Genomic DNA, 24,654 nt, shown 5'->3' on the forward strand with positions numbered 1-24,654 from the left:
TAGACTAGACTAGACTATAGACTAGACTAGACTATAGACTAGACTAGACTAGACTATAGACTATAGACTAGACTAGACTATAGACTAGACTATAGACTAGACTATAGACTAGACTATAGACTAGACTATAGACTAGACTATAGACTAGACTATAGACTAGACTATAGACTAGACTATAGACTAGACTATAGACTAGACTATAGACTAGACTATAGACTAGACTATAGACTAGACTATAGACTAGACTATAGACTAGACTATAGACTAGACTATAGACTAGACTATAGACTAGACTATAGACTAGACTATAGACTAGACTATAGACTAGACTATAGACTAGACTATAGACTAGACTATAGACTAGACTATAGACTAGACTATAGACTAGACTATAGACTAGACTATAATCGACTATAGACTAGACTATAGACTAGACTATAGACTAGACTATAGACTAGACTATAGACTAGACTATAGACTAGACTATAGACTAGACTATTGACTAGACTATAGACTAGACTATAGACTAGACTATAGACAAGACTATAGACTAGACTATAGACTAGACTATTGACTAGACTATAGACTAGACTATAGACTAGACTATAGACTAGACTATAGACTAGACTATAGACTAGACTATAGACTAGACTATAGACTAGACTATAGACTAGACTATAGACTAGACTATAGACTAGACTATAGACTAGACTATAGACTAGACTATAGACTAGACTATAGACTAGACTATAGACTAAACTATAGACTAGACTATAGACTAGACTATAGACTAGACTATAGACTAGACTATAGACTAGACTATAGACTAGACTATAATCTAGACTATAGACTAGACTATAGACTAGACTATAATCTAGACTATAGACTAGACTATAGACTAGACTATAAACAGTACAGCAGTATTTTTCGGTATTAAAAAGTACTAAATTGTTCATGCCTGCTAGAAACCCTACGGACTAATGTTTGATTAACAACGCCAAAATATGTGGTATACCTTATGGCTTTTGAATTATGCTAAACATTAGAAGGGTTCACCTTTTCAGATTTATATCTATTATATCTGTAAATGCAGCAAATCTTTCTACAAAACAATATTAAGAAATTAATAATATAGTATTAACTAAAATCAAAAAGTATATACATAAATATTAAAAATACATTAATAAAAACCAAATAATAAAGCTTTCAACTGATCTCTTTTAACCAGAAACCTCTAAAAAAACTGGATTATAATCCAACTGGTTTTAAATTTAGGCTTTAATTTTAAGTTAACTAAAACTAAATGGCCATAGAAAATTAGTAGACTAAACACAAGGAATTACACAAAAAGATAAAGCTTAAACCCTAAAAGTTTTAACTTTTTTTAACAAAAAAAAAAAAAAAAAAACTCAAAATCTGTTTAAAAACATTCCTATAAGTATTAAAATACTCAATATATACAATTATTCCTTTAAATTATAAATAAAAATGAACTAAAAAAAATAGAATTGCATAAATAATAAATTAAGTTTTAAACATAAAACAAATAAAATATAAATCAAATAAAAACTCATATAATTACTTACCAAGTAATCACTACTACTTAATTTACATACATTACTATTATTTTAATTATCATTACTAAAAACATATTACTACCTACCACATTAGTAGTTGTATAACTATTTATAGTTTCTTTTAAGTGAAATTATAAACTTATACTACAAAAATATTTTTAAACTACAATTTGTCATATATAATTTTTCTAAAATCCTAAAAGTTTAATATGTAACTAGAACTTAATAAGTGAAACAACAACAGAAAAAAAAGTAAATGGTTGTGTTAATTTTTATTCTCATTTATGTGTTAATTTTTTATTATAAAATTAAATAGTAATTGAACAATAGTTGATAAAAGATAACAAAAGTAAAATGTATAAAAAAAACTTAAGAAGAAGCTCAACTTTTATGTTTTCATTTGTGCATGATTTTAATTTTTTGTAGACATGATAAATATATTATAACATTTTTAATAAAGAATATAAATAAAATATATAATACAAGTGTTTGTATTTATTTTTTTGGAAAATTAAAAAAAATGTAAGTCCCTTAGCCCAACTACGCTGAAAATTGTGTTCAGAGAATCGAAATTATACTCCCTTAGAAATGTCCACTTAAGTCTCTAGCTTTCCACTTTTTTTTTTAAATTTTTTGATTTGTGTAATTCATGTTTCTATCCCACTGTTTGTTTCATGTTCAGTCTGGCAACTCGCGCAAACTACACCTTAGAAAACAGCTGTTTAATTAAAATTATTTTTTTGTATTTTTGTTTATTATTTTCCATCGCTTTGTTTATCACATTACAATAACAATTTTCATTAATTTATACATTTTGGCAATTACAATTAATATTAGTCAACCATTAAAAATGGATCACAGCACAATTAGTAAGTAATTGACTAAAAATATAGAACAAATGTAAAAAAAATTCTATTCTAAATTCCAGTCTCATCAGCCGAAGAACAATTACGAAATTATGGTATCTTCTTAGATGGACATGATAAGAAATTAACAAAAATTCTCAATAATAACCAAGTAGCGAACAAAGAGCGTCCCCTACTAAGGGAACCCTTAATACAGATTGATTATGCTGCCCAGGAGGAAGAATTCATGTTGGTTAAGCTATTAGAATCGGAAAGAATGCTTAATAAGGTTTTACTCACCTTTGGTCATTTGTGTGCTGAAATTGATGATATCAGTCGGGAGGCCAAAGAAATGCAATTGAAATTTTTGTTCAAAGATGAAGAGTTGCTGGTCATTATGCAGAATATAGTGGAGGGAGAAAATGAAGGGGAATTACCTAGTAGGAACAGTAGTGTTAATAACAACAATAATATGGTCATGTTGAAAATGAGTGAATCCATGGAATTTTTATGTCAAATGCAATTTTTACTACAACGTTGCATATTGTTGGGCAATAATTTGCTACATCAATGTGGTGCTGTGTTGGCACATGAAAAAACTTCAACGGGAGTAGAAGTGAAGTTGGTGGTAAGTAAGAAGTAATGTGTGGAATTTGTTTTCAACAACTTTTTAGGAAAGTTGTGTGGCAGTTTGTTAAATTTTTTATAAAATTTATTTGCAATAATGTAAAAAATGTTAAAGATGCTTGAGAATCTAATGCAAATGTTCGAAGCTCTGAATGTGACGTTCTTTTAAAACAAATCGAACTCTTCTAAACATTGCTTATAACTAGTTCAATCGCAATTCAGTTTTAGTTTAGTTCTAGTTCAATTGCATTTCAGTTCCAGTTCACTATTAGTTCAATTCTAGTATACTTCAGCTCAGTTCTAGTTCAGTTCTAGTTCAGTTCTAGTTCAGTTCTAGTTCAGTTCTAGTTCAGTTCTAGTTCAGTTCTAGTTCAGTTATAGTTCAGTTCTAGTTCAGTTCAGTTCTAGATCAGTTTTATTTCAGTTCTAGTTCAGTTCAGTTCTAGATCAGTTTTAGTTCAGTTCTAGTTCAGATCTAGTTCAGTTCTTGTTCAGTTCTAGTTCAGTTCTAGTTCAGTTCTAGTTCAGTTCTAGTTCAGTTCTAGTTCAGTTCTAGTTCAGTTCTAGTTCAGTTCTAGTTCAGTTCTAGTTCAGTTCTAGTTCAGTTCTAGTTCAGTTCTAGTTCAGTTCTAGTTCAGTTCTAGTTCAGTTCTAGTTCAGTTCTAGTTCAGTTCTAGTTCAGTTCTAGTTCAGTTCTAGTTTAGTTCTAGTTCAGTTCTAGTTCAGTTCTAGTTCAGTTCTATTTCAGTTCTATTTCAGTTCTAGTTCAGTTCTAGTTCAGTTCTAGTTCAGTTCTAGTTCAGTTCTAGTTCAGTTCTAGTTCAGTTCTAGTTCAGTTCTAGTTCAGTTCTAGTTCAGTTCTAGTTCAGTTCTAGTTCAGTTCTAGTTCAGTTCTAGTTCAGTTCTAGTTCAGTTCTAATTCAGTTCTAGTTCAGTTTTTGTTCAGTTCTGGTTTAGTGCCAGGTCAGTTCCACTTCAAGTTTTACTTCAGTTCCACTTAAGTTCTAGCTCAGTTCAGTTTTAGTTTTCATCTTGTTCAATTCTACTTCAGAACCAGTTCAGTTCCAGTTATGTTATAGGTCGGTTCAATTTCAGTCTTAGTTCGATTCTAGTTCAGTTCTAATTCAGTTTTAGTACAGTTTTAGTTCAAGTTCAGGCTTTTTATAAAACCTTAACTATTTGTACTCATAAATTTTTTAAACTTTTTTATTTCCTCTATTTCTTTTCTAGCACATTTGCGATTATTTATCGAATTTGTTCATGAACATTTTAATTTTTGATGAGATTTTATATCGTTCCAATTTCGCTCGCTATTGGCCATCTTACAAGAAAACTATAGAAGCCATTACACAAAGTGGCAACTCATGGGATAATTGCACTACATCGGAACTTAATGGTTTAAGAAATTGTTTACAGGAATTGGATTTCCTATTTACCGGGTGTATATTTAGGGTAAGCCAAAATTTACAGTATTCCAAATAATATAACTAAAATTTACAAATAAAATTCCCAAACGTTTCGTCATGATTTCGAATTTTTGAGATTTGATTTAAAAATTCTTCGAACATAAGATGAAACAATTCTGAAAAATGTATAAAAATTTCAAATATTTCTTTTTAGCACTTTCTCGACAGTACGTTTAGCATTAAAGAGAAGATAGGACCCCAAGGAGTAGGTCATTTAAGCCAACAATTCAATGAATATCTAAAACTACAACTACAAGAAATCGACAAAACAAATCCCAGTGAATTGAACGCCTTTAGTGATACGTACAACATAATAAAACTCAACGCCTTTTGTGTAGTATTCCATGACTTTTGTGGACAAGTCGATACAAAATCCCTTAAACTTTTAATTGAATTAAATGGCAAACATCAAGCCATTATGCTTATTGGTAATATACCTTGGTCTTCAAGCGACTTTTTACGTAAAAATGCTTTAACTCTTATTAAAACACATGAAAAACTGCTAATGGATTTCCGACGACAACAGCAATTATTTCTACAACATCATGGTCAGAAATTGACAAAAGATTGTCGTTTATACTGCAGTGAAATCAGTCTGTGGGTATTAAAAATTGAAAAGACTTTAAGTTGTGGACCCTTCGAATTGCGTATCGAACAATTTAAGGAGCTGACAACATTATTGGTGCAGGGAATGCGTACTTCAGGCCATTTAAGTTATTTAATTAAGGGCATAGTAAATTCCCATGAAAATCTACAAATACCCATGACTAAGCAAACTTTATTATCGATTTGTAAACTTTTGGAAATGTTGAAAATGATTCAATTAAGTTTTAATGAACATGCCACAAACATTGCCAAAGTAATACATTGCATTTTACAGTATTTTCAATATAAAGTTTTGCAATTGATTAATGCCTGCAAGGTAAGTCAAATGTTTGTACACAATTTTAAAATTATTTCCCTAAAATCTCATCTTTTGATTATAGAAAAAAATCATCTCCTCCAAATTACGCGATAAAAGTGTTGATGCTCTAGCTGCTTTAAAAATAACCGAACGTTGTCTTCACGGACCTCCGAGTAAAGTTCGTATTTTGGTGGCTAAACTAGCTTTTGATGCTTCCAGTGCTAAATATAAGATTTTGTCAAGTGAACAACAAGAACGTTTTCGTAACCTTATTAAACGTATAGAATTGATAAGCGATTTACAGGATAACATACACGAAATGTGTGATACTTCATTCCTGTTTTGGCATCAATCGATTTTGCGAGCTTATCTTAAACAAATTGTAGATAAAAAATTAGACTTTAATTCATTCCAGGTAAGTGAGAGATTAAAATAGATCTTCAAGATAAAAATTTCAGTTCTAGCTCATTTCTAGTTCAGTTCAGGTTCATTTCTAGTTCAGTTCTAGTTCAGATCTAGTTAAGTTCTAGTTCAGTTCTAGTTCAGTTCTAGTTCAGTTCTAGTTCAGTTCTAGTTCAGTTCTAGTTCAGTTCTAGTTCAGTTCTAGTTCAGTTCTAGTTCAGTTCTAGTTCAGTTCTAGTTCAGTTCTAGTTCAGTTCTAGTTCAGTTCTAGTTCAGTTCTAGTTCAGTTCTAGTTCAGTTCTAGTTCAGTTCTAGTTCAGTTCTAGTTCAGTTCTAGTTCAGTTCTAGTTCAGTTCTAGTTCAGTTCTAGTTCAGTTCTAGTTCAGTTCTAGTTCAGTTCTAGTTCAGTTCTAGTTCAGTTCTAGTTCAGTTCTAGTTCAGTTCTAGTTCAGTTCTAGTTCAGTTCTACTTCAGTTCTAGTTCAGTTCTAGTTCAGTTCTAGTTCAGTTTAGTTCAGTTCTAGTTCAGATCTAGTTCAGTTCTTGTTCAGTTCTAGTTCAGTTCTAGTTCAGTTCTAGTTCAGTTCTAGTTCAGTTCTAGTTCAGTTCTAGTTCAGTTCTAGTTCAGTTCTAGTTCAGTTCTAGTTCAGTTCAGTTCTAGTTCAGTTCTAGTTCAGTTCTAGTTCAGTTCTAGTTCAGTTCTAGTTCAGTTCTAGTTCAGTTCTAGTTCAGTTCTAGTTCAGTTCTAGTTCAGTTCTAGTTTCAGTTCTAGTTCAGTTCTAGTTCAGTTCTAGTTCAGTTCTAGTTCAGTTCTAGTTCAGTTCTAGTTCAGTTCTAGTTCAGTTCTAGTTCAGTTCTAGTTCAGTTCTAGTTCAGTTCTAGTTCAGTTCTAGTTCAGTTCTAGTTCAGTTCTAGTTCAGTTCTAGTTCAGTTCTAGTTCAGTTCTAGTTCAGTTCTAGTTCAGTTCTAGTTCAGTTCTAGTTCAGTTCTAGTTCAGTTCTAGTTCAGTTCTAGTTCAGTTCTAGTTCAGTTCTAGTTCAGTTCTAGTTCAGTTCTAGTTCAGTTCTAGTTCAGTTCTAGTTCAGTTCTAGTTCAGTTCTAGTTCAGTTCTAGTTCAGTTCTAGTTCAGTTCTAGTTCAGTTCTAGTTCAGTTCTAGTTCAGTTCTAGTTCAGTTCTAGTTCAGTTCTAGTTCAGTTCTAGTTCAGTTCAGTTCTAGTTCAGTTCTAGTTCAGTTCTAGTTCAGTTCTAGTTCAGTTCTAGTTCAGTTCCTAGTTCAGTTCTAGTTCAGTTCTAGTTCAGTTCTAGTTCGATTCTAGTTCAGTTCTAGTTCAGTTCTAGTTCAATTCTAGTTCAGTTCTAGTTCAGTTCTAGTTTAGTTCTAGTTCAGTTCTAGTTCAGTTCTAGTTCAGTTCTAGTTCAGTTCTAGTTCAGTTCTAGTTCAGTTCTAGTTTAGTTCTAGTTTAGTTCTAGTTTAGTTCTAGTTCAGTTCTAGTTCAGTTCTAGTTCAGTTCTAGTTCATTTCTAGTTCAGTTCTAGTTCACTTTTGAATCGAAATTATATGTAACCCTTCAATTTTTTATATAATTACAGTTGAAAAGTTTTTTAACATTTTGTTGTCCCTTCATTACCTATTTTAGCATCTCATACAAGCCTCTACTGAATGTGGCAATACTTTAAATTTCCTTAATCTCAAAGATTTAAATCTTTCCAACGATTTACAAAAATCCACTTATGAAATTATACGTTCTGAGATTATTAGTAAGTTATGTGCTCAAATTGAAATATTTTTGCGTTTAGAAGTTCACGCCAATCTGCAAGTTGAAAAAATGAATCCCTTCGAACAGGGCATTAATGATTATAAGGAACTGATAAATGTTTGCCCTTTGCAAGTGAATGGCAATTATGTGATCTTAAAAGATCACATAGAAAATTATTTGAGTGCCATGTTTTATAACTTAACTACCATATCATTGCACGATTGGAAAACCTATGAAGAAATGAGACATTTAGCCAATTATCGTTTATTACTTCATCCCGTCGAAGATTATTTACCCAATCAAACCTTGGAACAGGGTATAGATATTTTAGAGATTATGCGTAAGATACATATCTTCGTTTCGAAATATGTTTATAATATGAATTCGCAAATATTTGTGGAACAACAAAGTTCGAACAAACATTTGGACACCATAGGTATACGACATGTGGCGAATTCTTTGAGGACTCATGGCACCGGTGTTATAAATACCACCGTAAATTTTACATATCAGTTTTTAAGGCAAAAATTCTATACATTTTCACAATTTCTATACGATGAACAAATTAAAGCTCGCCTAATGAAGGAGCTGAGATCATTTGCGGAACGCAAACAACAGGATGAATATCCTTTGTATCCCTATGAACGGGCAGATGCTTTTAATAAGGACATTCGCAAATTGGGTTTAGCCAATGATGGTCAAACGTATATGGATTTGTTTAGGAAAGTCATTACTCATGTTGGTAAGTATTTTATATTTGTTCTGCTTTGGTACAGTTCTGTTCCGTTCAATTGAGTTCTAGTTCAGTTCTCGTTCATTCTAGTTCAGTTCTAGTTCAGTTCTAGTTCAGTTCTAGTTCAGTTCTAGTTCAGTTCTAGTTCAGTTCTAGTTCAGTTCTAGTTCAGTTCTAGTTCAGTTCTAGTTCAGTTCAGTTCTAGTTCAGTTCTAGTTCAGTTCTAGTTCAGTTCTAGTTCAGTTCCAGTTCAATTCTAGTTCAGTATACCCTTACTGTTTTACTAACAAACTATTTTTATTGTAGGCAATGCCATGGGTTATATCCGTTTAGTACGTTCCGGCAGTATACATGCCAATTATAGCGCCAGTTTATATTTACCCAAGTTTGATGAAAACTTAAAATTTGTATCCCAATGTAAAGAGCAGCAATTGAGTGATGAGGTACAAATGGCTGCCGGCAATGTTGAAACAAATATTCAAAATTTAGCAAAAAGTTTTGCAGATAATACGGATTACTTCAAGGTAAGATTCCATTATATAAATTTCATAAACATTCAACACTTAAGAGGAAATAAACTCCTCCGCATTTATAACACAATTCTCACACAAATCTGGCCAGAAGTACGTAAATAAAAACTTAAACCAGACCTATAAGAGTTATATGTTTCTCTATATATATCAGAGTCAATATCAATTACATTTTCTACCAACTTCCATTATTTATATCTCTAGCTTCTCGTTGAGGCCTTTCAGCCCTTCTTTCGCAATCCTCACAATTTACACTTGCGTAATTTCTACCTAATTGTTCCTCCCCTCATCATGAACTATGTGGAGTATATGCTGGCAGTTAAATCTAAAATAAATAAAAAAGATCGCGAAGAAGCCGTTCTTTTCGATGATGGTTTTGCCGTAGGTCTAACCTATATACTAAAGCTATTAAATCAAATCGGAGACTTTAATTCGCTCGAGTGGTTCTCAACTGTACGTGAACGTTTTGAAGCTGAAAGACGAAAAATAAAAGAAATGTTATTGGAGATTAATAGTGTTGCCAATAATACGGCCGCTAGAACAAATACAAATACTGCAGCCAAACAGGCGAGTGAAAATGAAAAACTACAGCAAACATTAGTGCTAACGGAAAGACGTATCAATGCTCATCAAATGGAATATAATTTATTGCGTTATAATTTGTGCAGTGCTAAGATATTTTTTCAATAAGTGAAAAAAAGATGAAAGTAAGTGAAATTTTAAGCATGTTATTAAGTTTTGAACGATTAAAAAAGTTTATATTTATATTAAAAACTAATAATCTGTAGTTTTTGTACATAATGTGTAAAAATAGATCTCAAAATTGGACAATTTTTGATATAATTTGAAAAACTAATAAATACACAGTTTTCTAGCCAAAACTTCTGCATGGTCCAACAAATTATCTTTTCTATTTTGGATGACGTTAGCTTTAAAACATATTCAGGCCTGTCTCAGAATTTCATTCCGATCGAAAGTGGAATTATTTCCGTATTTTTGCTTCTTCTAAAAAAGAAAACGAAAAAATCTTTCGGAATGAAACCACTTTCAGTTTTTGAAGTGGAATTGATATTTGTATGTAATTAACGCTTTACTTAGTTTTAATAATAAGAACCTTTACTAAAAACATGGTTCTTGTTTTGATTAGCCAAACAGGAACAATTTTAAATGAAATCTATATAATTTTATTCATTTTTTGTCAATTTACGAAATAATTCGGAATTTGGAGAAGCTAAAACAAAAATGATCGGAATAATAATACGGAATTGAAACCATTCCGATCGGAATGTGTGACAGACCTGATTGTTATGAAATTGTATCTGCATTTAAACTAAAAGGTTTTTACCTGCCAGATTCATTATGACTATAAACATTTGTTTATAAACATTCTGTTTCCGGAAGTTTCTAAATGAGCGTTAAAATATCATTTGGTATGGCAACACTAAGTGAGAGTGTTTTTAAAAATACATGCTAATGATTATATAAGCAGAGCTTTCAAGAATGCGAAAAGATGTGGAAGTGCTTAATGTGAACATTTGCAGTGTTGGCCTTATTTCACGGTGATACTTTTTCCATCACTGGGTGAGCTGACTAGACGACTCACCACCGCCCTTTTTTGTTTCTTACACGTCGGTGGCAATGTTTGTACATATTCTGCCGGTCCATGCACAAGTGCTTTGCTCAAATATTCGAGCTATTCGAGCCCAATACATACCCCGACAAGGAAAAGGAAATCACTAGAGTTAAGTCAATCGAACATCAGACCCTTTTGATGTCATGAGCAATGCTTATTTCCCTAGATCATTCTCATCATCTAAATACTCATGCCAGTGCATTCCTTAACCTCTTAAAGTCGCATAACCATACTACTGTGATGACTCTGTTGTTTCGGTAACAGCACCTAGGGACGTAATCTCGCACCATCCGTCATTACTCAAAACTCAAACCCTCAGAATCCTTCTCATCCATCAGATTCAAGTATCCGATGTTACATCGCACACCAAACTCATACCCAATATTTTCATTATCATCTCAAATCCAACATTTTATTAATCCACAGACTTACCCTGTGATTTATACCGCATTAATATTTTAACCAAGCTTCCCACAGGATCGGAAGGAAAAAAGGTCTAGTAGATATTGATAAGTCAAAATAAGTCTATCAACTATTTCAGAAGTAAGCTTTGCATCATACCACATCAGACAACTATTGAATAATAGTCGACGAAAGAGCAAATGTACTTCTTAGGTAAGGTTAGGTTGATAGGAGGATGTATATACTACATCAGATCCAAAGAAATACACCTAGGCTACTGTCGGGTCTGTTGTGCACTTTCAATATTCAGAAACTCAGTTTCCTGGATGTAATTCATAAGGATTTTACAATCAGTATATTCGAAATAATATTACTCCCAAGATATTTGGATCTAATTTTGATGAATATCTGACAATGGAAAATAAAGAGCCTCAGAGGTTCACTGTCCTCTCCACATGATCTACAGTTGTTAACTACCTCGATTTCCCTTCCCTTTAAAGCTAATACATTTGTCTCTTCGTTGCCGAGTGGCCTGGTATCCATATGATGTAAACCTCATCTCTGGGAGGATATTCTGTTAAAATCCAATACGGTCTTAGATTTAACTTTTTCACCTGATATCTCGCTAATTGCCTTCTGGCTGTCGCTAAATATGTTAATCCCTGTTGGCGCTATATTTATTCTGTCTGGAAGCTAGTATTGTGATTAGGTAAACGGTTGTATATTTCTGTTTCTGGGTCTTCAATATAGAACCCCAGGCCCACAATATCCCCCAATTTAGAGCCATTCGTGTAGCAACTGATTCCTACGGGAATTTGCTCTCAGTGTTTCAAAGTTCCTAGATCTTTTGTGTCTGGTATGCGATCGGGCACGTCCGATGATTGTATATAGCCTTCTAATGTGTCCAGTATACATTCATGACGTGTCTTATAACCGCTTTTGGCTAGTTCGCCTAAAGTAATGAGCTCTTCGGCTGTAAGAGTCGCCTCATATCTTAAATATGTTTCAATGGGTCTAGCATCGTTTTCAGAGCATTGTTTCCAAGCTGTATGTACGCTGAACTGCCTGTAGTAGTTTAATATTATACCTTTTTTCCAAAGAAGTCCACCAGATTATTGAAACATGACATAGAATTGGTCTAATTACACTTTTATAACTATTGCCCCATTTCATGCGTATGGATCTCCTACAAAGCGCCCAGCACCGATGTGCCTTGTTAATCCTTTCCTCTATGTTCTGCCTCCATCTTAATTTCCGATCAAGTACTTAACTCTGTCGGTCACCGGTATCTTCTTGACCAGGAAACAGGGTTGTATATACCTAAAAATTTTGGTCTTTCTTGTGAAAAGACATATTTCCGACTTCGTCGTGTTAACATTGATACCTCTAGGTTGAGCCCAGCTTAAGACCATGTTCAGAGCCTTTCTACACAAGTTATGTGGATCCTTTCCCCTTGTGCCCCAATTTAGAGCCATCCGTGAGCAACGGAGTCCTGCGGGTATTTGCTCTAATGTTCATCTTGACCATGACATACTATCTGGAATGATTGTGTCTAGCCTTCTAATGTGTCCAGTATACATTGATGATATGTCCTATAACCGCTTTCAGTCAGTTCACCTAAAGTTATGAGCCGTTCGGCTGTAAGCGCTGCCTCATATCTTAATTACGTTTCAAGAGGTGGAATATCTAGCATCGTTTCCAAGCACTGCCTGTACAAGTGTGATATTATATCATTTTTCCAAAAAAGTCCAGCAGATTATTTAAACATAACATAGAATTGGTCTAATTACACTTGTCAGAGTACGACTAAGGTCTATGGTTCTCCTAAAATGCGCCCATCACCGATATGCCCTTTTAATTCTTTCCTCTATGTTCTGCCTCCATCTTAATTTCCGATCAAGGATTACACCTAAGTACTTAACTCTGTCGGTCACCGGTATCTTCTTGACCAGGAAACAGGGTTGTATATACTTCAAAATTTTGGTCTTTCTTGTGAAAAGACATATTTCCGACTTCGCCGTGTTAACATTGAGGTCTCTAGGTTGAGCCCAGATCAAGGCCGTGTTCAGAGCCCTTCTACACAAGTTATGTGGATTCTTTACCCTTATAAGTACAACGACATTGTCTAAGTGCTTTCTCTTTAAGGGTCCTTAGGAGGCTATTTATCGTGGTTACCCAGAGTAAATTAGACAATCTGCTGTACCTTGAACATCTTGCAGCTTATCCACCTGTTTCTTAGCATGTAGTTGATCCAGTAACGGAGCATCCGGTCAACATAAAACTGGTCTAAGGATTGGATAAGAGTATCTAATGTGTGTACGTTATTGAAGGCTACATCGATGACAATGCCTAATGCCAGTGTATACAGTTTGCTATCGAAGGACCCATCTATATAGTGGACAACTTCATTCAATTCCAATCTTCCCTTTACATAAGCATGCTATGCTGCTTATATTTGAGATCTCTGACTTTTAAAATCACCTATTTTCCTTTAAAGTTTATATAACTGATAACAATCGAAATGTTTAACAATATAAACAAAAATAATGAACCTACTAATATACATTAGGGTTCTATAGTTGAAACGAAAAGTCGACTTTTCGACTTTTCGACTTTTTGCATTTAGTTAAAAGTCGACTTTTCGACCTTTCGACTTTTTCCATTTTATGAAAAGTCGATTTTTCGACTTTTCGACCTTTTTCATTTATTTAAAAGTCGACTTTTAGACTTTTCGACTTTTAGTATTTTATAAATGGTCGACTTTTCGACCTTTCGACTTTTCGACTTTTTCCGACTTTTTTCGACTTTTCGACTTTTTCCTACTTTTTCCGACTTTTCGACTTTTCGACTTTTTTCGACTTTTCGACTTTTTTCGAATTTTTCCGACTTTTTTCGACTTTTCGACTTTTTCCGACTTTTCGACTTTTCGATTTTTTACGACTTTTTGACTATTTTCGACTTATTTCGACTTTTTTTCGACTTTTTTCGACTATTTTTTTACTTTTTTCGAGTTTTTCCGACTATTTTAGAGTTTTTGATCACTTTTCCACTTTTTTAAAATTTTCGACTATTTCCGACTTTTCGACTTTTTTCGACTTTTCGACTTTTTCCGACTTTTCGACTTTTTCCGACTTTTCGACTTTCTTCGACTTTTTTCGACTTATCGACTTTTTTCGACTTTCCGACTTTTCGACTTTTATTTACAAAGTCGACTTTTCGACTTTTTTCATAGACGATAGTCGAGTTATCGACTTTTTTGGAACAAAATAGTCGACTTCGACTTTTCGACTTTTTTCGACAAAAAGTCGATTGTTCGATTATTCGAAAGTCGATTTATAGAACCCTAATATACATTTTAGATAATTTCCGGTTAATTAATATTTTTGTATTTCACCCAGAGTTGCATTTATTAGATAATAATATAAAACAACAACCAACCTACAGTTAAGAGTGGCAACACTTGTCAACTAAAAACGTTGCGCATGCTCATTTAGTTTGATTTAAAACACAGGTGGTTAAAGGTTTTTTATGGTAAACCAGGTGGCTACATTGCTATTCTAACATGTTTTTATGTCTTTTTCTTTTAAGCCATAAAAAAACTGTTGGCTGATTGCCCAAAAAAAATATAAAACTCTCTTAGCTGGTTCAAAGCAACCAATCTAACCAACTTAAACATTCATTATATTTTCTTTCTTTCATTTTCGTGCGCTCGTTCGTTTATACGTTCGCATTCTACACTATTTTTGCGTGTACAATATAGACAATAATTTTTTTATTTTTATTTGGATTTTTTTTTTAAATAACTTTCACTTTGTGTGCACTTGGACGAAAATCATAAATTTTTTTCTTTATTTTTTTTTTTTAACTAATATTTGAGTTTGAGTGCTAGTACATACTAGTACTAGTTAATAAGTAATAATTTAGTTTTATTTTTTTGTGGAATTATTGTGTATTGAATGAAGAAAACAGAAGACATTGCAGTGTTGTTGTTGTGTGTGTGTTTTTTTAATACGAATTTGAATTTTTCCCCAAAACAAGGTCATACGCAAAACTAACAACTCTTATAAATTAATAATAAGAAAACGACAAATAAATAATAATAAAAAATATTTTTTGAATATATAAATAGAAACAAAAGAAAAAAAAACAAGTACAAAAAGAAATTAATACGTGATTAAAAATTTAATTAGTTTTATTACTAAAGAAAGGAAAAAGAATTATAAAAATTGTTTAAAGTGTAAGGTGTTGTTAAGTTTTATTCCAATAAAAAAAAAAGTTAAAGAAACCAGAATATTCCTACAAATTGGAAAAGTTTAACGACAAAAAATATTAATAAAAAATATTGGTGTTGGTTAATGTGTCAAGTTGAGCACGAACAGCAGCACCAACAAAACGAGTGGTGTGTGTTCACATTAATAAAAAAAAAATTATAAATAATATTTAAGTTTTCTTTAAACAACATATGTATTTGCATAAGAAAACGCCCACAACTTAAGACCAAAATAAGTAAATTAATTGAACGGTAAAACTAACCATCCAACTAAACATCCGTCCGTCTAACTATCAAACAGCCAAACAACATAAACGCCAGCCAGCTAACCAACCAACCAACAAAAAACTCAGCAGTTATTTAGTTGAGTTGTTGTTAAATGTGGTTATTTTTGGACGGAACAACTTAAACTATAACTTCAAATAAAACCCCAACAAGAGGAATAATAACTCTCTAAGATGACATCAAAATATGAACGCATTAAAAATGAGTGTCGTACTCGTAATACGCTCTGGGAAGATCCCGATTTTCCAGCTGTACAACAATCTGTTTTCTACTATCAAACACCACCCTTTACATTTCAATGGCGTCGCATATCCGAAATAGCTGATGCTCCAAATGCCTGTTTTGTCAATGAAACGGAAAATTTTGATGTTATTCCGGGTAAAATGGGTGATCGTTGGTTAGTTTCCTGTTTAGGTGTTTTACATTCTCTGCGCAATCTTTTCTATCGTGTTGTACCAGCCGATCAGAGTCTGGACAAAGCTAATGGTGTTTTTCGTTTTCGTCTCTGGTGGTGTGGTGAATGGGTGGAGGTTTTAGTCGATGATCGTTTGCCCACCATAAATGGCCGTTTGGCTTTCTTACAACCTCAAACATCAAATTGTTATTGGGCCTCTTTGCTGGAAAAGGCCATTGCTAAATTGCATGGTTCTTATGAGGCTCTTAAATATGGCACCCGTTCGGATGGCCTTAGTGATTTATTGGGTGGTGTTGTACAGTGCATACCCCTTAAGGCCACCAGTACTACAGATTTGGTAAGGCCTCAACAGCTGAAATCTCATTTGGATACCACTTGCATTGTCACCTGTATAGCTGCAACAAGTGCTGCCATGGCTCAGCATAAAAATACACCTGAACGTCTACCGAATGGCATAATACTCAATGTTAACTACAGGTGAGTTTAACTTTAGTTTTGCTTTTTTAATTCGCTTACAGTAGAGTAGTGTAAGGATGAATACTTAATAATAATAGTTATAATAAACTAGAAGAGGGATAGAAGAGACAGAAAGAAAGGAGAGAGAAGATACGACAAACTTGTCGTTGAGTAGGGATATAGTATGAAGAAACAGAACATTCGATAGATCAGTTAGATCGTTGAAATATGTTGAACCTAGAGTTCGGTTTTGTGCTGGACAGTTACAGAGAAGATGGCTAAACTTCTGCAGAAGTCATGCTATGTAAGACCAAGCCGTCTAGCATGGTTACCAAATTTATATTAAACTGTAATGAACGATATCAGATTACCTAGTGGTAGTTTATAAAGATCAAGGAAATAGGTAGTTCTATGTAGGTCCATATGAGGCCACTATGCCCTAGCGATCCAGCAAGTGTGCTCACTCGACCAACGGTCCTGATAATCAGACAAATTATTCAAATTTACGGGACATTTAATAGATGTGATACCTCAACGCATCCGTGTGTAAAGTCTACACCTTGACTATATATTAGAACTATTTGGAAATAAATATGTACGAGGGGATCCGCGAGATATCATAAATTCTTTAAGGGGTCAAAGTGAAGCAAAATACGAAAAGAACCCCTGGTATAAATACATACTTTGATCATACGGATATCGGCCTTAAAGTTGTGTTTTAATTAGAGAGAATCAAGTATAGTTTGGCCTAAAATTTTTCCAATTTTATAACCTAGAGCCATATGCCAAGCAATAAATCTCCACAAAGAGTTGAGGATTGTCTAAAAGGTATTACCTCAAATATCTGGCCTGATATTTCCGGGTTTTATTTGCTTCATTGTAGAGACCCAACTATGATCGAATTTTTAGCCCTATTGCAACCCATCCTTCTCTTCTTTTAGGTTCGAATGGTCGTAAGACCCGTTTTATTCTGTTAATTCCTATCCTCTCTTTGTCTACTTTTTGTACTTTTTGAATCGTAACCGACATATTACCGGCATCATATGAAATTATTCATAAGTCAAATAAAAGTGTAAAAACGAGAAATTTTTCTGTGGGCGCATATTTAAAAAAATTTATAATTTTATTTACATGGAACATAACAGACAAATGCAAGTTCAGACAATGAAAATCTTGATCTTTAAAATCGTTTCAGCTATATTCTACCGTATAATAGTTTTTTTTACTAGTGTAGGAGTTATTCTGTCTGTTAGTCTGATTATAAAATTCTTATTAGCAATTATTACTTTATCAATAGAAAACACATGTTGGTTGTTCTAATTTGAAAAATCACTTGTCTTGTTCAATGTCATTTATTAAATGATCAATATTCTATATAATTTAATCAATGTATTAAAAACAATACTTGATTCTTTGAATTCTTTTAAATGAATAGTTTTTTTTTATAATTTAATTGTAATAGATTTTACGCATAAATTATTAAATAATTTTTATTGATTAAACATAAGCAAGCCGCAAACGCAAAATAAGAAAATATTTCAAATAGTATTTGTTAATGAATTCTTCTATGTACTTTTATGAGAAGAATGCCACATTGGACTTAATCAGAATAGCGACTAAGAATGCCGTTTTAATTTAAACTAATTTTTAAATAAATGCATGAGATTATAGACCTTTCAACTCAAATTAGAAGTCGAGGACCTTAACTCCTTAACTAATCTTTGTTTGATTTTACCAAAATTGCTTAATAATTTATGAGCGTTTAACCTATATTAAAGGGAGACATTTGCATGCGGACTAAATAAAATCGATATTATTAAAAATGGACAGGTTTAAAGTATACAGGCTGACGGACAGGGATTTTTAATTATTCCTCTACACATACATATGTATTGACGATCGGTTAGCGATTTCTCAGCATTTGAAAATGGACCAGCATTTACAAGGATCCGTTATAGTCTTAGGTTTTGTTGGACAATGTAAAGGAAGCACCAGACTTATTGTACGAGAAAATAGATTCTGTATAACTTAAAAAGGGGTAATTTACAATGCGATTTTTTACTTTTGAATCTGATCATCATTGTTAGGCGTAAATAATGGCTGTCCAAAATGCTGGAAGAATTCTGTTAAAGAAAAGTTAGTTGGCTAGTTAGATAGATAGATAGATAGATAGATAGATAGATAGATAGATAGATAGATAGATAGATAGATAGATAGATAGATAGATAGATAGATAGATAGATAGATAGATAGATAGATAGATATAGATAGATAGATAGATAGATAGATAGATAGATAGATAGATAGATCGCTCGCTAGATCGATAGCTCGATAGCTCGATAGATAGATATATCGATCGCTCGCTCGCTCCTCGATAGCTCGCTCGCTCTCGCTAGCTCGCTTCGCTCGCTAGCTCGCTCGCTCGCTCGCTCGCTAGCTCTCGCTCTCTCGCGCTCGCTCCCTCTCGCTCGCTCCTCGCTCGCTCGCTCGCTCGCTCTCTCGCTCGCTCGCTCGCTCGCTCGCTCGCTCGCTCGCTCGCTCGCTCGCTCGCTCGCTCGTCTTCTTTTTTGTTCTTCGTTCGTTCGTTCGTTCGTTCGTTCGTTTCGTTCGTTCGTTCGTTCGTTCGTTCGTTCGTTCGTTCGTTCGTTTCGTTCGTTCGTTCGTTTCGTTCGTTTTCGTTCGTTCGTTCGTTTTTCGTTCGTTCGTTAGTTCGTTCGTTCGTTCGTTCGTCGTTCGTTCGTTCGTTTCGTTCGTTCGTTCGTTCGTTCGTTCGTTCGTTCTTTCGTTCGTTCGTTCGTTCGTTCGTTCGTTTCGTTAGTTCGTTCGTTCGTTTTTCGTTCGTTTCGTTCGTTCGTTCGTTCGTTGTTCGTTCGTTCGTTTCGTTCGTTCGTTCGTTGTTCGTTCGTTCGTTCGTTCGTTCGTTCGTTCGTTCGTTTTTCGTTCGTTTCGTTCGTTTCGTTCTTTGTTCGTTCGTTCGTTCGTTCGTTCGTTCGTTCGTTCGTTCGTTCGTTCGTTCGTTCGTTTCGTTCGTTTTCGTTCGTTCGTTCTTCGTTTTCGTTCTTTCGTTCGTTTTTCGTTCGTTCGTTCGTTCGTTCGTTCGTTTCGTTCGTTCGTTCGTTTTCGTTCGTTTCGTTCGTCGTCCTTCGTTCGTTCGTTCGTTCGTTCGTTCGTTCGTTCGTTCGTTTCGTTCGTTCGTTCGTTCGTTCGTTCGTTCGTTCGTTCGTTCGTTCGTTCGTTTCGTTTCGTTCGTTCGTTCGTTCGTTCGTTCTTTCGTTCGTTAGTTCGTTCGTTCGTTCGTTCGTTCGGTAGTTAGTTAGTTAGTTGGTTGCTTGGTTGCCTTGTGTGTTTCTTTGTCAGAGTTGCCGCGGCGCGCCGGTGGAAATTAAACCCTCAACCTACAGTCTGTGATCTAGTCGACAATGTATTCTATAGTATAGTTTATATCATATTCTGTAATTTGGTCTAACAGTCTTAACTGTAATTTAGTATCTAGCCTATAGTCAGATCTTCAATTTAGTCTCTAGTCTAGTCTACAGTCTACTACACTTGTAAAGTAGAGATCACATATACTTTTCCCATGAAGAACTTTAACATAAAAAGAACGCATTCAGGATCTCGGATCTTCCACAGCAGCTATGATTTTGTAAAATAACTGAAATAAAAAATTGGAAAAGTTCCAGAAAATTGGAAAATTAACAACGACAAACTGTTGATGCTATAAAACAGAGTAAATTCCAAGATTTGTAGTCGAACCTACGTACTTTTTAATCATTCAGAATATCAAATATTTAGAAATAAAAATGTGGACACTATTGGTTAGCAGTTTAAAAGTGATAATTATTAATAGAGCAAACATACTTTTATTTGAAAAGGTTAGAGGTTATTCATTAAAATTTTATTAAAATTAGTTTAAAACCAGTTTTGTCGTATAGAATTTTAAAGATTTAACAACATGAGATCAAGAACAAGAATTAAGAATTAAGAATGTATAAATAGAAAGTGAGAGTAATATAAAGAGGGTATTCACGATATGAGTTTGAAAACACCGTAAAAGTAATTTTAAACGTTTAAACGGCATGGGTTGCGGAAATAAGAGTAATTTGGAATTCTGAATGATAATTTGCATGGACTTGGTATATTTTTGTGTGTCAATTTATCACGCTAAAAATACGTTAGTAGTTATATGTTCAAAATAAATATCCGATATTCTCGGAAGATCAATAAACTAACTATTTGTTTTACCCATTTTAGACTCTGCTCACTGGATAAAGTTGAAACACTACTCGGTGACGCTGTACAATTGGTGCGTATTAAGGACCCTTTGGCATGTAATGCTTTTGCCAACAACAATGACTACGAAGGCGATTGGTCGGCAATGTCCCCAACATGGGAACGTGTCTCGGTACAGGAACGTGATCGTTTATTTGGCCAACTAGAAGTGGGAGAATTTTGGATGTCGTTTTTGGATTTCACACAAACTTTCTCCAGTCTAGAGGTCATTTACCTTGATGCTGACACAGCTAAAGATGAACTCACACTACAGGATCGACCGAAACGTTGGCAAATGAAAATGTTTCAGGGACAATGGAAACGTGGTGTTACCGCGGGTGGTTGTCGTAATCATGAATCATTTCACATTAATCCACAACTATTGCTAACCATACCGGAGAAACAGGAAATTGTGGTGGCCCTCAATCAACACACGGCAGTGGAACCAAAAGTTATAGGTTTCACTATGTACAAATTGAGCGGTGTGGCGGGCTCTAAGGTTAATCAAAAGATCACCGAATGTTTACCCAAAGAATTTTTCAAAACCCAAGTTAGTTTTCTGAATTCGGATTATGGCAATACCAGACATGTGACTTGTCATTGTCAGCTGGAAGTGGGACAATATGTTCTAATGCCCACCACCTATGAACCGGGAGAAGAAACTAGTTTTACTGTCAGAATATTGGGTACAGTACCCTTACGTTTATCTCTCTTAGAAACTCAGACATTAATGCTGCTCGATCCCTTCCCAGTGCTTAAAAATGAAGCCGATTCTACGAAAATTAAAAACGTGTGTCAATATGAACCCGTATTTATGCAATTGGCCGATGAAAATAAAACCATTAATTGTTTTGAACTGCATGAGTTATTGGATGCCTGTCTGCCCAATGATTACATTAAAGGTTGCGCCAATATAGACATTTGCCGCCAGGTTATCGCTTTACAGGATAAAACCGGCACAGGTCGTATTAATTTTTTACAGTTCAAAACTTTTATGGTGAATTTAAAGTCCTGGCAGGGAGTATTTAAAATGTACACCAAAGAAAAAGCCGGCATTTTAAGAGCCGAACGTCTGCGCGATGCTCTCTATGATGTGGGTTTTCAGTTAAGCACCGATATTATGAATTGCATAATGCAACGTTTCATACGCAAAGATGGCACTTTACGTTTAAGTGATTTTGCTTCAGCAGTTTTACATTTAACGGCAGCATTCGATTATTTCCAGCGTAAAGATCACAATCAGGATAATGTCATTGAAATCGAAATGTCCGATTGGATTAAATGTGTTTTGCGTTGTTAACAGTAAATTTACAACATGTTCGCTATATATATATATACACATATTCTATAGATCAGGTTTGATTGTAGACAAATTATTGCAAATAAGTTGAAAAGTTTTGAAATTATTTAGTTGTTAAGAATCTCTATGGACCAACACCAGTAAGATGTCGTTTTATTTAGTCTAATTTATTATTTTTATTTTATTGTATTCTTATATTATAATTTAATATTTATATATTTAATTATTACTTATTTAAAATCTCATTTAAAAACAAACAAACAAATAAATAGTCTTGTAATTTTCAATTATTAATTGATGTACATCTTTTTAGTTTATAATTTTAAAAACATACTTGTGTGCTATATTTAGTAACATACTAAATTATTTAGATTATTTTTTATATATATATTTTATTTAAGTATAAACTTTTTGGTTCTAAAAATTATTGTTACTTTTACATTAACACAAATGTTTATGTTACTAATTAAGAAATTAATACAAATTTTGATTAAAATTACAATTTTATGTAGATCCGGAAAACTTTTTTTAATATCTGACACAAATGCGAAAATAACACGTGAAAATAAAAGATTTTCGAGTTTTTGTGCATTTTTGAGATTCTACAACAGCGTGAGGATAATTTTTATGTAAAATTTGTTAAATATAGTTCAATTTGACTCTAAAGTGAAGTCTTAAACTTTGTTATATCTTCTGCCTTTTTGGAGATATCTTAACCTAGGTTTAGGTTGGGTTAAGAAGGGTTATACTCCATAAAAACGGTGCATATCCACCCAGTGATTCTCTTCAAAAAGTGAGGATTCATAAACAGAAAACAAAAGAAAACACACTACCATTGAAACCAGAGAAGAAGGTAAAAGTATAGATATAATTAACAAGTCAGTGCCCCAAAGAATAAAGAGATAAAAGGAAAATCTACGTCCCCCTATAAAGCCCAGTCGAAGAAGTGACTAATGCCCTTGACAAAACCTAGTAAACTGGGTCAGGGTCCCCAATTTCGTCGTGAAACCTACTCCCTAGCCATTTAAGCCTGAGACTCTGTATCCTAGGACAGTAGCAAATTATATGCTCGATCGACTCCACTTCTCATCCTTGCATAACCTACAATAGTCCGGTGTATTGCTATCCCACTTACTGACAAAGGCCCTAACTGAGCAGTGCCCCGTTAGACTGCGTCTATCCAGTTCTATTAGTATTTTGTTGGCATCTATATCAACCTTAACCTAAAACTTGAAACAATAGTTAAAAAAACACCATATTGCCGATATCTCAGTATATATGCACAAGAGATTTCGAGAAGTTTGTCCTAAACAATTTTATAACAAACATGACTTTGCGCTGAAAATACGTCACAAATATCAACAAAAACCGGAGTTTTTCGAACTTTCTCTAAACTCGCCTGCATAAGGTACTACATCCGATTCTTGTAGATTTGCGGAGAGTTTGAAGAAGTAAAAGTTAAACAATAGCGACAATAGAACTCCACATTGGGATGTACGCACTGTTGCCCCCATTCGGCATTACGCTTACGCTTCCTTACTTAGTAAAGGAAAGATCGAAAAAATGCATTCTGATTTTCTGTTGGAGGATTTATTTATGGGATAGGATCAATTATGAGCCGTCCTCTTAAAATTTGGTAGAGGAATTCGTTTCTTATAATATATATCGTTTGTGGCGAATTGTATATGTCATCGGTATATTGGTACTTTTAAGCTAGTTGTGAACTTTCAACTCATTTTCTAAATGGGGTCCTTATATCGGGAATATAGTCAATTATTGACTGATCCTCCAAAAATTCTGCAGAGGAAACTTATTTGTATTATTTCATTTTCATACCTGTACTTTTATAATGTCATTTAATTTAGAGTCATTTTCGAAAAGGGGATCTAATAGGAAATCTAAAATAGGGTCTCCTACGGACCGATCGTCAAAATATTTAGGAGACAGATTTTGCGAATATTTTGAAGAAGGGGACCTCCATTATGGTCCCTATTGTACTTTAACAGTCCTAACAGACGTACATGAATAGATTGTCTTAGAAAATCAGATATATGCGGATAAATCGGCAAATCAGGCCATTTCGTCCTAGAAAATCAGATATAGGCCGATAAATCAGCAAATAGGGCAACATTGGATCGCCTTGTTTAACTCCAGGAGGTTTTAGGCCTTTGTATCTAAACTCTTCAAACTCTACTCGTTATATAAACGGTTCTGGAAACAGTTCTTGAAACAATGATTTTTGTTCGAATTTTATCACCTTCTAGGGTAACTTTAGACAATAAATGCACTTTTTATAAAACAATTCTGGAGATCGGTCTATTTTCAGCAATTTTTGTTTGAAATTGTTATTGTATGTTTGAGATAAATCCCACAAAAGTCCTAATATATTATTATCCAATCGCCAATACTTTCTATTCAGAGACTGTTAACAAGGACTATACGAATCCAGCTGATGAAATTTAATACTTAATTTTTTCAATTCCTTAGAGATTTGTTATTGCACTATAATGTTACAGAGACCAAGCCTTAGAAGTAAGTTTAAGTTAAGATCTTATTCAATATTAATTATACATATATATGTAAGACATTCTAAAAGGTTCTATATTATTAAAACATGTTTTGGTATCAAAATTTATCTAAATATAGCACACATTTTCTTAAAGGCCTAGTGCCCAGATTGTATATTTTTTTATTTAAATTCCTTAAATTTAGTAAAATTTTTGAGACAAGTACATAATTTTAAATAACCATTGTTAAAATATTCAATTTTTATAAAAATGCAC

General features: G+C 33.6%; 2 protein-coding genes across 3 annotated transcripts; both read left to right on the forward strand.

Moving 5' to 3' along the window:
* The first annotated feature begins 2,287 nt into the window (after positions 1–2,287).
* On the forward strand, positions 2,288–9,720 carry LOC119607370 (WASH complex subunit 4). Its single transcript, XM_037961243.1, has 8 exons — positions 2,288–2,446; positions 2,506–3,050; positions 4,280–4,501; positions 4,670–5,437; positions 5,502–5,834; positions 7,459–8,320; positions 8,618–8,835; positions 9,046–9,720. Exons 1-8 carry the CDS (start codon positions 2,428–2,430, stop codon positions 9,529–9,531), a joined length of 3,453 nt encoding a protein of 1,150 aa, XP_037817171.1. The 5' UTR covers positions 2,288–2,427; the 3' UTR covers positions 9,532–9,720.
* Positions 9,721–14,392: 4,672 nt separating this feature from the next.
* Positions 14,393–24,647, forward strand: LOC119607371 (calpain-C). 2 transcript variants are annotated; one of them, XM_037961245.1, is made up of 3 exons: positions 14,393–14,788; positions 14,915–16,323; positions 20,554–24,647. In XM_037961245.1, exons 2-3 carry the CDS (start codon positions 15,605–15,607, stop codon positions 21,869–21,871), a joined length of 2,037 nt encoding a protein of 678 aa, XP_037817173.1. In that variant the 5' UTR covers positions 14,393–14,788; positions 14,915–15,604; the 3' UTR covers positions 21,872–24,647. The 2 variants fall into 2 exon arrangements, with proteins under 2 accessions (XP_037817173.1, XP_037817172.1); XM_037961244.1 differs by having other exon boundaries at positions 14,393–16,323.
* The last annotated feature ends 7 nt before the right edge of the window (positions 24,648–24,654 follow it).

The sequence above is a fragment of the Lucilia sericata genome, unplaced genomic scaffold (genome assembly GCF_015586225.1).
Source record: "Lucilia sericata isolate MDLA Ls3-8-SP2 unplaced genomic scaffold, ASM1558622v1 Contig000690F_arrow, whole genome shotgun sequence".
Taxonomy (NCBI): domain Eukaryota; kingdom Metazoa; phylum Arthropoda; class Insecta; order Diptera; family Calliphoridae; genus Lucilia; species Lucilia sericata.

What these genes read in the sequence shown, in the direction of transcription:
- LOC119607370 (XM_037961243.1), top strand. An exon ending in GAGTAGAAGTGAAGTTGGTG is followed by an intron (nt 3,051 to 4,279) that starts GTAAGTAAGAAG and finishes TTTCTTTTCTAG; the next exon opens with CACATTTGCGATTATTTATC. An exon ending in AATTGATTAATGCCTGCAAG is followed by an intron (nt 5,438 to 5,501) that starts GTAAGTCAAATG and finishes TTTTGATTATAG; the next exon opens with AAAAAAATCATCTCCTCCAA.
- LOC119607371 (XM_037961244.1), top strand. Translation starts at nt 15,605, where the DNA reads ATGACATCAAAATATGAACGCATTAAAAATGAGTGTCGTACTCGTAAT. An exon ending in ATACTCAATGTTAACTACAG is followed by an intron (nt 16,324 to 20,553) that starts GTGAGTTTAACT and finishes TACCCATTTTAG; the next exon opens with ACTCTGCTCACTGGATAAAG.